Source organism: Ursus arctos, unplaced genomic scaffold, assembly GCF_023065955.2.
Source record: "Ursus arctos isolate Adak ecotype North America unplaced genomic scaffold, UrsArc2.0 scaffold_2, whole genome shotgun sequence".
NCBI lineage: Eukaryota > Metazoa > Chordata > Mammalia > Carnivora > Ursidae > Ursus > Ursus arctos.
The window spans coordinates 25,506,692-25,520,396 of NW_026622874.1; the positions used below are offsets into that span (position 1 = coordinate 25,506,692).

Genomic DNA, 13,705 nt, shown 5'->3' on the forward strand with positions numbered 1-13,705 from the left:
CTTGGAGATACTGAGGGTTCGTTTCCAGGCCACCACAGTAGGGTGAGTATCTTGGTCTCAGTAAAGTGACTCAAGTGAATTTTTTGGGTTTCCTGGTGCATGTAAAAGTTGTCTGCTCCATACTGTAGTCTGTTAAGTGCGCAATAGTATTTTGTCTAAAAGCAATGTATATACCTTAATTTAAAAATACTTGATTGCTAAAAAAGTCTCGTCATCATCTAAGCTTTCAGTGAGTCACAATCACAGATCACCATAACAAGTATAATAATGAAAAAGCTTGAAATACTGTGAGAATTACCAAAATGTGACAGAGACAGGAAGTGAGTGAATGCTATCGGAAAAATGGCGCCCATACACTTGCTCGACACAGGGTTGCCAGAAGCCTTCAGTTTGTAAAACACACAATGTCTGCTAAGTGTAGTAAAACAAAGCACAATAAAATGAGGTATGCCTGTGTATTCATCATTCATTCAGCAAATAATCATTGAGTGTACTATGTGTTGGATATTTTGTTAGTTACTGAGATTGGATTGATAAAGCAAAACAGTGTACCAGCCCTCATAGAATTTATGGTGGAGTATAGTGAGGGGCTCAGGGGACAGGGGAACAGACATTAATAACAACCCTATATATTTGCAGACTGTAAGAGAAAAGACCAGAGAGCCATGTGAGTGTCTGACATGGGGCAGCAGGACCAGGCTGGGAGTGAGGAGATTCGGGGAAGCTTTGCTGAAGAAGCCTCAACCTCTAGATTAATAAGCAGGGTTAGCTTCTTGACATAAATGGAATGGTTTGGAGCAGCAGATGAAAAAGGCTTGCAAAGCCGTCATGGGAAAGGCGATCTAGAGTCAGAAGAGAGTAGATAAGAGTGCTGGCAGGCATCTGGAAAAGCCCAGCTCAGCTGTGGTCAGCCCGCCATGGGTTTGTAGTGAACCCAGTCGGCAGGGGCTGTGTTTCTTAATCTGGTGGGTCTTCTCCACTCAGAGGCACAGAGATCTTCACAGCTGTGAGAGGAGAAAGTTTGAGAGTGATGTGTGTCGAGTTGACTGTGTTTTAAGAAACATCAAGCCAGATTTTATTGCTTACCTGTGAGAGATTTTGTGGTTTGTTAGGTTTTTAATGATGAAATTGCTTTCCCTTGACTTTTTGACCCACGCATAGTTGAAGCAAACCCTAGAAAATTCAACCTTGATGCGACTGAATTGAGTATAAGAAAAACCTTCATCACAAGTACTCGGCAAGTTGTCAGGGTAAGGAATATGAGCTTATTGTGGTATTTTTGCAAGAAGTCGCCACACTTCTCAGAACTCTTTTTCTTAATTATAAACTAAGGGGTCAACTCTGAAACTGCTTTTTAGTATGCCAGTTTCCCTCATAATTTCTCTGATTCAAATAAATTTGTTTTTAGTATTGTCTGGCTTATTTCTTGGAGCAAAAATGAGAGTAGATGACTGGCTTTGGGGAGGTTACTTGTCCATTGCTCTCGTTTCTCCAAACCATTTGTCTTTTTGCCTCTTTATTTCACTGTATACTGTATTTTTGGACAAAAGGAAGAATTACTATTGTAGAAACCATTTGGTTTCTTGATTGATTGGTAATCACTTTGCATTGTGAAGAGTGACTCTTACCCAGTTTGGATAGCGGCCTCTTCCACCATCTGAATTGCTTCTGGAACTTTTGCAACCCATGTTACTGACATTTCTATATACAAGTGCTTGACAGCCTTTCAGGAGCTGTCTAGAGCAAGCATCCATCAGAGTGTAAAACACCACTCCAAGTGAACAAGTCTCTAGTCTCAAATTATATAGCTAATAACCTATTGTTAAAAAAAAAAACTGAGAGAAAATATCATTTAAGTCAAATCTCGTCTCCTTGAGATATGTTTGTATTTTGAAACTATATGGCTAAGCCATTTGATTAGCATAACTAGATGTAAGAGAACCAGCTGTCTTTAACATATGTACTAGAAAGCAGCTTCCTTGAATAAAGAAACTTGGGATCAGACCAGCGCTAACATATGGCTTTTTAGGAGTCATCTCAGGCAGGAACCTTGGTATGTGTTTGCCAAAGACTTTGTGTCATGTGATTTCCTTTTGAAATTATTTCAAATGGTAGGTTATCACTGAACTTTAATTCTTAAGTCTTCTTTTATTCATTTGTTGCCTTTCTGTGTGTGTGTGTGTGTGTGTGTGTGTGTGTGTATAAATTATTGTTAAATAAGCCCATACTTTGATGGGCCAGTAACCTTTTTGGACCTAGGTACACCATCTGTATACACTGAGCATGTGTGTTAGACACTCCTACTTTCTAGCCAGTTCAGAATGCTGTTCTGATAAAAAAGCCCCTTATTCCATTAAGGTAAGTCCCCAAATTATTTATTTTATAGATACAGTTTGCTTTTTTATTTTTTCTAATAGGTTTTCTGAAAGACACTGCTGTAGAGGCGGGTATTTAAGTGGTACCTGGCGGCGAAGCATAAATTCTTGAACTCAGTCATTGTATTTATTCTTTTTGCAAGATAGTACCTGTAAATTTTGCAAATTGAAATTCAGAGGTAAATACATTGAAAGTTAAGTTGGTTGATATAATTGGAAGTAGAAACGAAAGTTCATTTTCTAATACCTGAAAAGGTTTTTTAAGTTCATGCTTTGAAAGAAGTATTCTAAATCAAGTCCGCACTTCACACATAGTGTTGCAGTCCTTCTAGAGTTGAGGTCTAAATCATACTCAACTGTATAATCCAACTGAGTAGTTTTAGTCATTCCTGTTTTAATTATGACCCCGTTTTGGGAAGCTATTGTTGGCTAGTTGTAGGTTAACAGCACCTGAGCTGTGGTGATTCTTTATGTGTGTAAATAGCCTTCGATAATTTTGAAGTAATCATTTTTACATTTGTGGAGTTATCTACACACCAGCAATTTTGCATGTGGGATTTTTCTGTTATGGAAATATGTTCCAGGAGTGACCTCGTTTTAGTTTCGTAGTGGAAGTTTTTGCAGTGTGTGGCAGAGGAATGAGCTGTTCGGAGACCTGAGTTCTAGGCTCATCTGTGACCTTAATAAATGTTCATCACAGCAAGTCAATTAGCTTCTTTGGTTCTGTGTTTTCTTTATCAGTTAAATGGTCCTCGCTGACATTCTCAAACTTAAACTTTCAAAGGAATGAGAACTATACTTCCCTGTGGGGGAAAAAGCCCAACTTGTCCCAACCCAAAAAGTGTTCACATTTCATTCTAAGTCAAGACAGACATGGTTAACCAAAAAGGGTGAGGTGTATGGTGTGCGTACAGAGGACATTGGGGCGTGAGACCTCTGAGTGGGAAGAACTGGGATATATAGTGTCCCGTTCTTTCAGTTTGGAAGACACCATGAGATGGGAACAGGAGCATAAATAACCAGGACATTTATTGTTCTTTTGAGTTCTGAACCAGATTGTATTGGTACGGCTTCTTGACTGCTGGTTCTAAGTTTCATGTGTTAGAAAAATGATTGATTATGTTTTTGGCCTGACAGGTTATCACAGAATGCTTACAACTGTTTAGTAACTTAGCTTAAAATTCTAAATCCTAATAAGAAGGTAATCTGTTGCATGGTATCTCACAACTTTTAACGTCCGTAGAAAAAATGCCATCCTGGAAGTGAAAGCCTGGTGCTTTACCTGCTGCCATGGCCACACACAGGATGCACACCACATAGCTGTTGGAGAAGTCATGGCCAGCGGGGCTAACTGCCCCTCCCCCCACACATGTATTTTATTAAGCAGAAACTTTAAAAACTGGAACTTTTTTTTTTTTTAAAGATTTTATTTATTTATTTGACAGAGATAGAGACAGCCAGCGAGAGAGGGAACACAAGCAGGGGGAGTGAGAGAGGAAGAAGCAGGCTCATAGCAGAGGAAGGAGCCTGATGTGGGGCTCGATCCCATAACGCCAGGATCACGCCCTGAGCCGAAGGCAGACGCTCAACCGCTGTGCCACCCAGGCGCCCCTAAAAACTGGAACTTTTAAAATATGTATTTCATGAAAGTAATGCATGTTCATTAAAGAAAATTAGAAAAATGTTAATAAGAGGAAAAAATAGAAAAAGAAGCCTAAGCTCAAATCTCATAGTCATTTTCTTAACGCGTGACAGTTGTATTCTTACATCATTGTGATCATACTGTTAAGCAGTCATAAGCATTTTTTATTTTCCTTCTTAAAATTAAAGGTAATCCATACTTGCTGTTTTTAAAATGCAGATAATTTTGCTGTATGAGAAGGGTGCAAATTCCCCCCCTCCATTCTGTAATTCCACTCCCTAGAAATAATCACTGTTAACAGTTTTACATATTATCTCTAGCCATTATATGACCCTGAAATAGGCTCTTAAAGGAAATGACACATTATTCTGGGTTTACTCTAAGATACTATTTCTTGTTTGGATCTGCTGCTTATTTCTGTTTCTCTTTCATATTATAAATAACACTGCAGTGTACATCTTTGCTTTGTTGTTGTTATTGTTATATATTTTACGTGGTCTTTTTTTTTTTAAGATTTTATTTTTAAGTAATCTCCACACCCAACATGGGGTTCTAACTCACAACCCAGAGATCAAGAGTCACACGCTCTACCGACTGAGCCAGCCAAGTACCCCTTTTATATTGTTTTCTTAAAATAAATCCTAGTAGTGGAATTGCTAGGTCAAGGCCGTGAATATTTGATACAAATATCACAGCTCATGACACAAAATGTCAAGTTTTTTCAGATCCAGTTCACCTTCCAGCCATTGTTCCAGAACAGTAGTGTTTTGTTGTTTTTTACATTTTTATTGAAGTATAACAATAGAGAAAAGTACATGTATCCCAAAAATACAGCGTGAAGAGTTTATAAACTGATCACAACCATGGAAACAGCACCCAGAAGCATTCCAGAACACTCCCGGCACCCCCTGGAAGCTTTCTTGTGCCCCCTTACAGTCTTTAATTCCCTGCCATTGTCCTGACTTCTAACAGCAAAAACGCATTCTACAGCTGAAGTTCAAAGTTTAATTGAATTTCAGTTACTTTTTCCATACACGTGTGTTGATATTTTCATTATGCAAGTAATGTTCATTGTTTTGAAAAAAGACTATTATAAAATGTATTAAGTGCATTTTTTAAAGCATATATTATCCAAACCAATGAACATTTCAGATATTTGCTCTGCATAGTTAATAATATATATAGGATTGTACTATTATTTTTGTTTGATTGAATATCGGAATGTCATCTTAAACTCTAATTGGTAATTATTGGGACCCTGCAGTCCAGGAGATATTTATTAGGTGACAGGCTCACTTTAAGGCTTCTAGAATCTAGACCAGAGCAGCTCAAACTTCAGTATTCATAAGACTCACCCGGGGACTTGTTAGCTGTACCTGAGTAGGTCTGGGTGGGGTCCAGGGACCTGCATTTTTTCCTTTTTTTTAAAAGATTTTATTTATTTATTTTGAGAGAGAGTGTAGGTGCAAGTGGGGGGCGGGAGCAGAGGGAGGGGGAAGGAGAGAATCTCAAGTGGCCTCCATGCTGAGCATGGAGCCCTTGGGGCCCAATCTCAGGACCCTGAGATCATGACCGGAGAAGAAACCAAGAGTCAGACACTCACCAACTGAGCCACCCAGGCGCCCAGGGGACCTGCACTTCCCCTCAGGTGACTGAGTTAAGCAAATCTCACATAATTAAGAAATATGGCTGATATCACTGAGTTTCCTTTGTTTTAAATATGCTAGTATCTATATCTTTATTTTTGTGGTGGATCCTTTCTTTTACTAAGTGTTTTTTTCTCAGTTTCTATGGGTGGGCTTTTAGTTTTTGTCTTTTGAGGTTTGTGAATGGATGAAATAGAGAATCCTAGAATTTCTGGGTCAGACCCTAGAGGAGCACCCCTCAGATGCGCTGCATACCCAGTGTCATTTCCAAGGGCTTACGTATCCTCTTGTTGAAGGCCCCCAACAGCAGGGAGCTTGCTCCATCTGGATGTGCCCTTTCTTTTTCTTTTTTTTTTTTTAAAGATTTTATTTATTCATTTGACAGAGAGAGGGACAGCCAGTGAGAGAGGGAACACAAGCAGGGGGAGTGAGAGAGGAAGAAGCAGGCTCCCAGAAGAGCATGGGGCTCGATGTGGGGCTCAATCCCAGAACCCTGGGATCACGCCCCGAGCCAAAGGCAGACGCTTAACGACTGAGCCACCCAGCGCCCCATGCATGCACCCTTTCTTATCTGGGGCAGCACGGGTACTTTGGGAAAGGTTATTGTAAAAGGATCTCTTTACTTTTGCTCTGCTTGATTAACATTTTTTTTCTACAGAAAAACCAAAGTAAGCTTCTAAAACAGGAACCAGAATACTCCATGGCCCTGCTTCAAGTACCTTAAGGCCTTCCCATTGCCTTTGCACAGGGGCCTGCCGTCTCTGTAAGAACAGTTTTACATTCTTTAAAGGATAATTAGAAAACACACACACAACAAAGACTGTATGACAAGGACCGAATACTTAATATCTACTCCTTATCAAACAAAGTTTGCCAACCTGTGCCTCAGGACGAAATCAAAGCAGCCTGAAGACCCTGTGTGTTTGGCCAACCTTCTCTTCTTTCCCCTGCCCCTGAACACGTACTTGGCTCCTTCAGCCTCCCTGGCCTGCCTTTGCCAGAGCTAAAGGCCCTGAGCTTTTTCCCGCCTCCAGGCTTTTGTACTTGCTGTTCCCTTTGCCTGGAATCCTCAGCTTTCAGCTCTTTCTGTGGTTGGCTCATCTTGTGCTTCAGATCTCGATTCCAGTGTTACCCCATCCTTCTAATGTCCATCCCTCACTCAGTTCCAGCCCTGGTTATTCCCTTCCTTCCCAGCACAGTCATCACCCTGTTGACGTGTCTGTGGGATTACTGTGTGCCCCTTCTCCACCATGGTACGTGCTCCACGTGGGCAGGGGCCTTGCCTGTATTGCTCACTGCTCTATGTGAGCATGAATTAGGCTTCAGCAAGCATTTGCCGAATGTAAAGATGTGCTTGGAAAGTCGAAGCAAGGTGGTGGTTATTCAGATTCACCACAGTAGGGATTACAAAAACTGTGGCACTGTCCAGTCTGCTATTGACCTGTCATAGGTCTTGGAAGAAGTTTCTTTTTTTTTTTTTAAAGATTTTATTTATTTATTTAACAGAGAGAGACAGCCAGTGAGAGAGGGAACACAAGCAGGGGAAGTGGGAGAGGGGAGAGGAAGAAGCAGGCTCCCAGCGGGAGAGCCTGATGTGGGGCTCGATCCCAGAACTCCAGGATCACGCCCTGAGCCGAAGGCAGACGCTTAATGACTGAGCCACTCAGGCGCCCCTTGGAAGAAGTTTCTAAGAGCCTAATACCTCAACATTTGCATCTATAAAGTAGCCTACTTGCCAACAGAAAATTATAAGTATTTTTTTTAAGAAAATTTGTATTACAGTAATCGTGTATTCAGTTCAAATCATTTTAAAGTATATTGGGTTGTAGTTAAATATAAGGAAAAGGCTTATATTTAATAAAGTGTTTTACTTCAGATTAAGTAATGGATCCATTCATTTTTCTTTCTATACAAAATTATTTTTGGTACCGCTCTGGAAATTCACTCTTGTGTTAGAAATAGTCTATACTGGGGGCACCTGGCTGGCTCAGTCAGTAGAGCATGTGCCTTTGGTCTTAAAGGTTGTAAGTTCAAGCCCCACCTTGGGTGTAGAGATTATGGGAAGGAGGGAGGGAGGAAGGAAGGGGAGTCCATACTACACATGAATTCAACTCAGAAATTAAATAAGTAAGAATACTAGAAAGTGTTCTCTGATGTTTAATGGTAAATGTACTTGATCCCAAAGTGTGTGGTGTTTCACGTGTAGTGTGTTTGAAGATGCTAGCTCTTGACAGACTTCTGTGTTTGTGCCCCAGGATTGCCGTTTAGTGACTGTGTGACATTAAGAAAGTATCTTAGCCTTTTTAGATCTCAGTCTTCTTACCTGTAAAATGGAAATAACAGCAGCTTCACAGGGTCGTTGTGAAAATTCAGTGATAAAGTGTGTAAGTGCACAACGGTGTTGCAGCCTGTGGTAGGTACCCAGGACATTAGTTCCCTTCCTCTTTCTTCCTGTTTGAATTTAGTGTCCAGGTTACTCTCTTTTAAGGGAATATGAGTCTCTCTATTTTATTTCCTTTATTTTTGAGACTTAGACGCTAAAGAATGCTGTCTTTTCGTTTTAAAAAAATCCATAATTATGTGTATTTTGTTAGCCTGTAAAATGTTAACCATGATTTTATTTTCGTTTGTTTTCTGGTCTTCTACTTGTCTCGTTTAGGACATGAAGGATCAGATGTCAGCTTCATCTGTGCAGGCATTAGCTGAGCGAAAAAACAGACAGGTGAGTAAATAGCTGAACACACAGTATCAATCAAAATAAATAGTGTGGTTAGATATTTGGAATTAAAAAATGCTGATGTCTGTGTGTTGTGTGTTCACGCAGAAGACCTGTACGTGCTGAGCCTGGAGCGAGGCTGGCAGGTGTTGTGAAAGTCTGGTCAGCTTGCCCCAGTGCCATCCTCCCCGTCCCTCCCTCCCTCACACCCTCTGCTTCTCTCGTCTGGGCCCCCATCGCACCCTCTGCTTATCCCCGCAGGCCTTACACAGCCGTTCACTCTGCACATGCTGCCCCCATTCCGTGTGCCGGGCTCTGGGAGGTGCCGTAATTGCTTTGTCTCCTGTCTTTCTCTGCTGAACCCCAAGCTCCTTGAAAGTGAGGAGCAATTTTGTCATAGGCTGTTTTTAACTCGCTAGCTGCTATTCCATTACCCATAGAACTTAATAGACATCTAACGAGTGAAATTTTATGTAGACGTTGGAAGAACTTTAAATGTGTGTTAAATTAAATCTTTCATTGTTTTAAGTATTTTTTTGAGATGAAGTCCAGTTTTTATTAGTTATTACAGGTAAATTATGAAACCTGATTTCAGAAACCCAAGCACAGATAATGACATATCAAAGATAAAGCTAAAAGAGACCAGTCCTTGAATTTAAGTACCTTTTTTAAAATTTTTTATTTTTTAAAAAGATTTATTTGAGAGAGAGAGAGAGTGAGCATGAGCAGGGAGGAGGGGCAGAGGGAGAAGCAGGCTGCCTGCTGAGCAGGGAGCCTGATGGCGGGGCTCAATCCCAGGACCCTGAGATCATGACCTGAGCCGAAGGCAGCAGCTTAACCGACTGAGCCACGCAGCTGCCCTGTATCTTTCTTCTTCTTCTTTTTAAACATTTATTTATTTATTTGAGAGAGAGAGAGCGCGTGCATGCACTTGCAAGTAGGGGGAAGGGTAGAGGGAGAGAATCTCAAGCAGACTCCCTGCTGAGCATGGAGCCGGTCGCAGGGCTCCTTCTCACGACCCTGAGATCATGACCTGAGCCAAAACCAAGAGTCAGACACTCAACTGACTGAGCTACCCAGGTGCCCCTTAAGTGTGGCTTTTTAAAATTAGACAGTTTGGATAGAAGTTCCCCTCTGATAAAATCCTTTTAAAAAATATACAACAGTCACCTAAAATTTAGATTTAACTTCAGTTCTATTCAGACTCCATTAAATTACTGAGAGTCCACTAAGTAGACTCTTAAGAAACAGCTCATCATTATTAACTAGGAATCGGTTCATCCTTACTTTAGACCTGCAGGTGTTTGTTGACCCATTACATTTGAAAATAGTATTATTAGAGTTCAAAGAAAGGGAGGGGCTCTCCAGATATCACCTAACTTAATTTTCCTGTTTCTTTTCCCTGCATTTCATTCTTCATGTCACTGTTGTAGTTTTTCTTCCTGTCTCCCTCCCTTCCTCTTAACAGTGCAGCGAGGAAAAGCCAGGAGCTAACCCGGCCCATCTGGCACTCACTCTCGAAAGAAGCTAGGACATGGCCGAGGCTGGCAGTTTGAGAGTTCCCTTTTTGTCTCCACTGGAGCTTACAGAAGTTGAGGGATGGTACCTGAAGCGATTTACACCGAACTTGAATTGTTTTATTCTCTAGATAGTGAAAGTTGAACTACCGTGAATAAAATGTGTTCTTACACATTGCCTTTCCAAGTGTGGCTTGGGATTTTGTTTTTGGCGTGGAGTGAAATGTCATAGAGTCCCAAATTCTCGGGGAATGGCAGGACCAGTTTTCTCTCACACACGAGCAGGCCGAGTCTGCCTCACGGCTTCATGCCAGGACCAGGTGCTGTGCCACGGCCTGCTCAGCCAGGACTCCCGCTCTGGCACCTGTGCTCAGGCTGGCCTTTAGCGCTCTGGGCCCTCTCCATCTTCGTTCCTGGAAGTCAGACTGATGACATCTAATCTGCTTCACAGTATAGACAACTCTTAACAGCGTGACGTGTGTCCACCTAAGTGCAGACCACGAATAGACTAGAAAAAATAGTCCCTACTGTGACCCCAGGAGTGCACAAGGCTGGTGGAGCCCCCAGTTCTCTGTCAGTAGCCTAATGATGCACTATATATAGACTTTTTCTGACCTTGAAAAAATTGTCACTAGGCCTCCAGTGTCCTCTGTAGAGATTCTTAGAGTCTTTGCCTCAGAATGAGCAGGATCTTTTAAACTTGACAGCCCTAAGATCAGGTTGGGCAGAGCCATCTACAAAAGCCTTGGGTCTGCTTTATGCCAGAGACAGTCCCCATCCAGCTTCTTGGCTGGACCGAGGCCCTGGGCTGCCGGCAGCTCTCCTGACTCCCTCTGAGCTTGGGCTCTGCGTCCCGAGCTTCCCTGAGCCCCATCCCTGAAGAGTTGCCGTTTGACTGAAGTCGCCTTTGAACATCAGGCCAGGAGGTCCACGTCCGTATTGAGGGGCTGTTGAAAGGCTTTTCAGACAGAAAATCAAGTAACCAGTTAGGCTTTTAACAGTTCCAGGGAGATCAGAAGTACCCGGTAAGAAGATCTGGCAACTCCACAAGGAAAAAGAATCTTAGCAGCATCTGGTTCTTTGTGCAGGGCTCGTGCGAGCGGTAACTTTGACCAACTAGTTAGACAAGCTTGTGGGGCTCCCGGTCAGAGCCCAATACCGAGAATGAGCTCTCACATTCCTGGCCGGCCTCTTCATGTAAGGGAGACTTATCCTTTTTCCAGACTTATCCTGTTCTGGCTGCGAACTTCCTTGAATTCATATTGAGAAAGCTGACCCTGGGGAAGAGTTCTGGCTTCGGGACCAGCACTTGCCTGGGTTATCAGGGTCGAGCGCTCATTTGTGACCATGCCTGCCTCCGAAGCAACCCCCGGTTCCTATTTGGGAAGCCTGTAGCCTTTCAGTTCAACCCAAGAGTACTGGGATTGATTCATGGGTTCAGTTGAACACACATTGGTGGTTCTGGTGTCTTCTGTACGTGAGGGGCTGTGACTGGGCTTGTTGTCGTTCCAGGGAGCTCTCCCAGCCTCCTTCCGAAGAAACCCAGAAACCTTCCTGGCTCATGCTTGAATAAAAAGGACCCTAGACCTGTGGAATCAGATTAGAACCTGTGGGTCTCTGATGAACTTCCAAGGGTGCTGGGGAGAGCTGGCCTGAAGAGACCAAGTGCTTTTAGATTGTAAAGCCGTGTATAGATGGCTGTTTGTTGATTTAAAGTTGACCTTTATTTGTGTTTTAATGGGACAAAGCCCATTTCTGAGCCCCATTGGGAGAGCTTGGAGGCAGCGGGTGCCCTTCCTGGCATTCCTGAAATTGTGCCACGCAGGCACCAACCTACACCACTGCACAAAAGGCTGACCCGGTGGAAAATGCACTGTGAGCAATACGTGAACTCTTTATGTCACTGTGGTGGAGCGTTTGTTCAGAAAGTAACAGCTTGTTTCCCCTGACCCGGCTGCCCCCTGCCCCGCTCCTGCAGGCCCTCCTAGGGGACAGTGGCGGCCAGAACTGGAGCTCGGGAACGACAGACAAGTACGGGCGCCTGGACCGCGAGCTCCAGTTAGCCAACTCCCATTTCATCGAGGAGCAGCAAGCACAGCAGCAGGTACCCGAGAGGCCAAGGTGGGAGCGGGGCACTTCCCTCGTTCCTCTGCCGGCCATGGGGCTTTGTGACTGGTGACAGCCAGCGGGACCAGAGCTCGCCTGCGGCCGCCTGTGTCTACATGGGCAACGATTGTGTAGATGAAGGGTTTGTAAAACCTCCTTCAGAGCACGACGTTTTCAAGAGAACCAAGCTTGATTAGCTCTCTTAGGAAAAGCAGGCCAGACATCCAAATGGACAGACAAGGCCATTGATTTTAAAAAAACAAAACAAAAAAATACCCCAACAACCTCTTCCCCCGCCTCCACTTGTATGCTCAGTTTTTTGTTCATCTCAACAAAGGCACTTTCAGAAAAACTGAGTCCTTGTTTTTTTGTTGCAAATTATTGTTGGTTCCCTTATACGTAAAAATGATTACTTTGGTGGAGGTTGTAGGGTAGAAGGAAAGTGAGGTCGATTATGTTTATAATCGTGGCATTTGATACATGCTGTATTTTAGAAAGGAAGCTAATAATAATGCATCTGGGGATTTGAGGATTATCCATTGAAACTACTGGTTCTTAAATATTATGTTTTATACATGTAGGGTTTGTGTGTTCTTTTTCCATTAGCATGTCTGTTTAACCAATTGTCCATTTAAATTGCAATTAATCAGGTAAACTTTTTTTTAAAATAAAAAACGAGAAGGCTACACCACAATTAAAAGTAATGATTTATCACTAAGTAGTTGTCCTTGAGGCAGTTTACTGCCACGGGGCCTCCTCTAGTTTGTCCTTGAGGAGGAAGGAAAGGACTCTATACGCAGTTTTGCCACATTCACAGATTTGCTGGCCTCTCTCGTAGTCAGGCCGAGGCAGTCTGTTGTGGATTGAGACCTTGACCCTGGCGGTGGGCTTCCTCTTCCCCAACATCCCGTGTCTCAGTGGTCACTGCACAGGTGCGTTTGCCCCTGCCTTGTTCCCTTGTTGGACTTGAGCCAATCGGAGAAAATCGCTCTTGGTGGTTTCCGGGCCTGCTGACTGTTCACAAGTTGGATCAGCAGGAAGTATCAGTAGCTTGACAGCCCAGCCTTTTGAGCAGCGTGTTCTCAGAGGCAATGGTCTGGTCCTTCGATTTCTGGGCTTTGCTTCTGAATGAGAATTGTCCCAAGTTGGCAAAGAAGCTAGCAGCTGCTAGAGTACTGGGCTTGGAACCAGGTAAGATGGATTTTAATTGCTTATTTCCCATTTCTCTGGCACCAGTTGATCGTGGAACAGCAGGATGAGCAGTTGGAGCTGGTCTCTGGCAGCATCGGGGTGCTGAAGAACATGTCCCAGCGCATCGGAGGGGAGCTGGAGGAACAGGCCGTGTGAGTACTGACACGCCCCTCGCGCTGCAGTGAAATTGAGGGGCAAAGCCATCTCACGAGACCCCTAAAAAGCCTGACAGTTCTATGGCTAGTAAACCCAAAAGCTGTTTTACTTCTATCGCTGCATCTTTATTCTGTCTTACAGACTAGCCTCCCCTAAAGAAGCACATTTAGCAGATAAAATTTTCAACAGGGTTTGGGCAAAGTTATTAGCATGATTACTTTCACACCCTGCAAAAACAGATACAGATTCCTCTGAGCGGATTCTCAGAGTGTTGTGACGAATGGGCACGTGAGACAGGGCTGTGGAACCTCCCTGGAGATTTGGGTCCCGAAGAGGATAGGACATGAGCTGACTTC

General features: G+C 43.2%; 1 protein-coding gene across 2 annotated transcripts in view; it reads left to right on the top strand.

Moving 5' to 3' along the window:
* Nucleotides 1-13,705, top strand: part of STX6 (syntaxin 6) — a 46,646-nt gene that overhangs the window by 19,155 nt on the left and 13,786 nt on the right. For both annotated transcript variants that reach the window (XM_026509170.4, XM_026509171.4), the window contains exons 3-6: nt 1,156-1,250; nt 8,323-8,385; nt 11,875-12,000; nt 13,239-13,345. In XM_026509170.4, the coding sequence (XP_026364955.1) occupies nt 1,156-1,250; nt 8,323-8,385; nt 11,875-12,000; nt 13,239-13,345 (391 nt within the window). The remainder of the gene's footprint in view (nt 1-1,155; nt 1,251-8,322; nt 8,386-11,874; nt 12,001-13,238; nt 13,346-13,705) is intronic.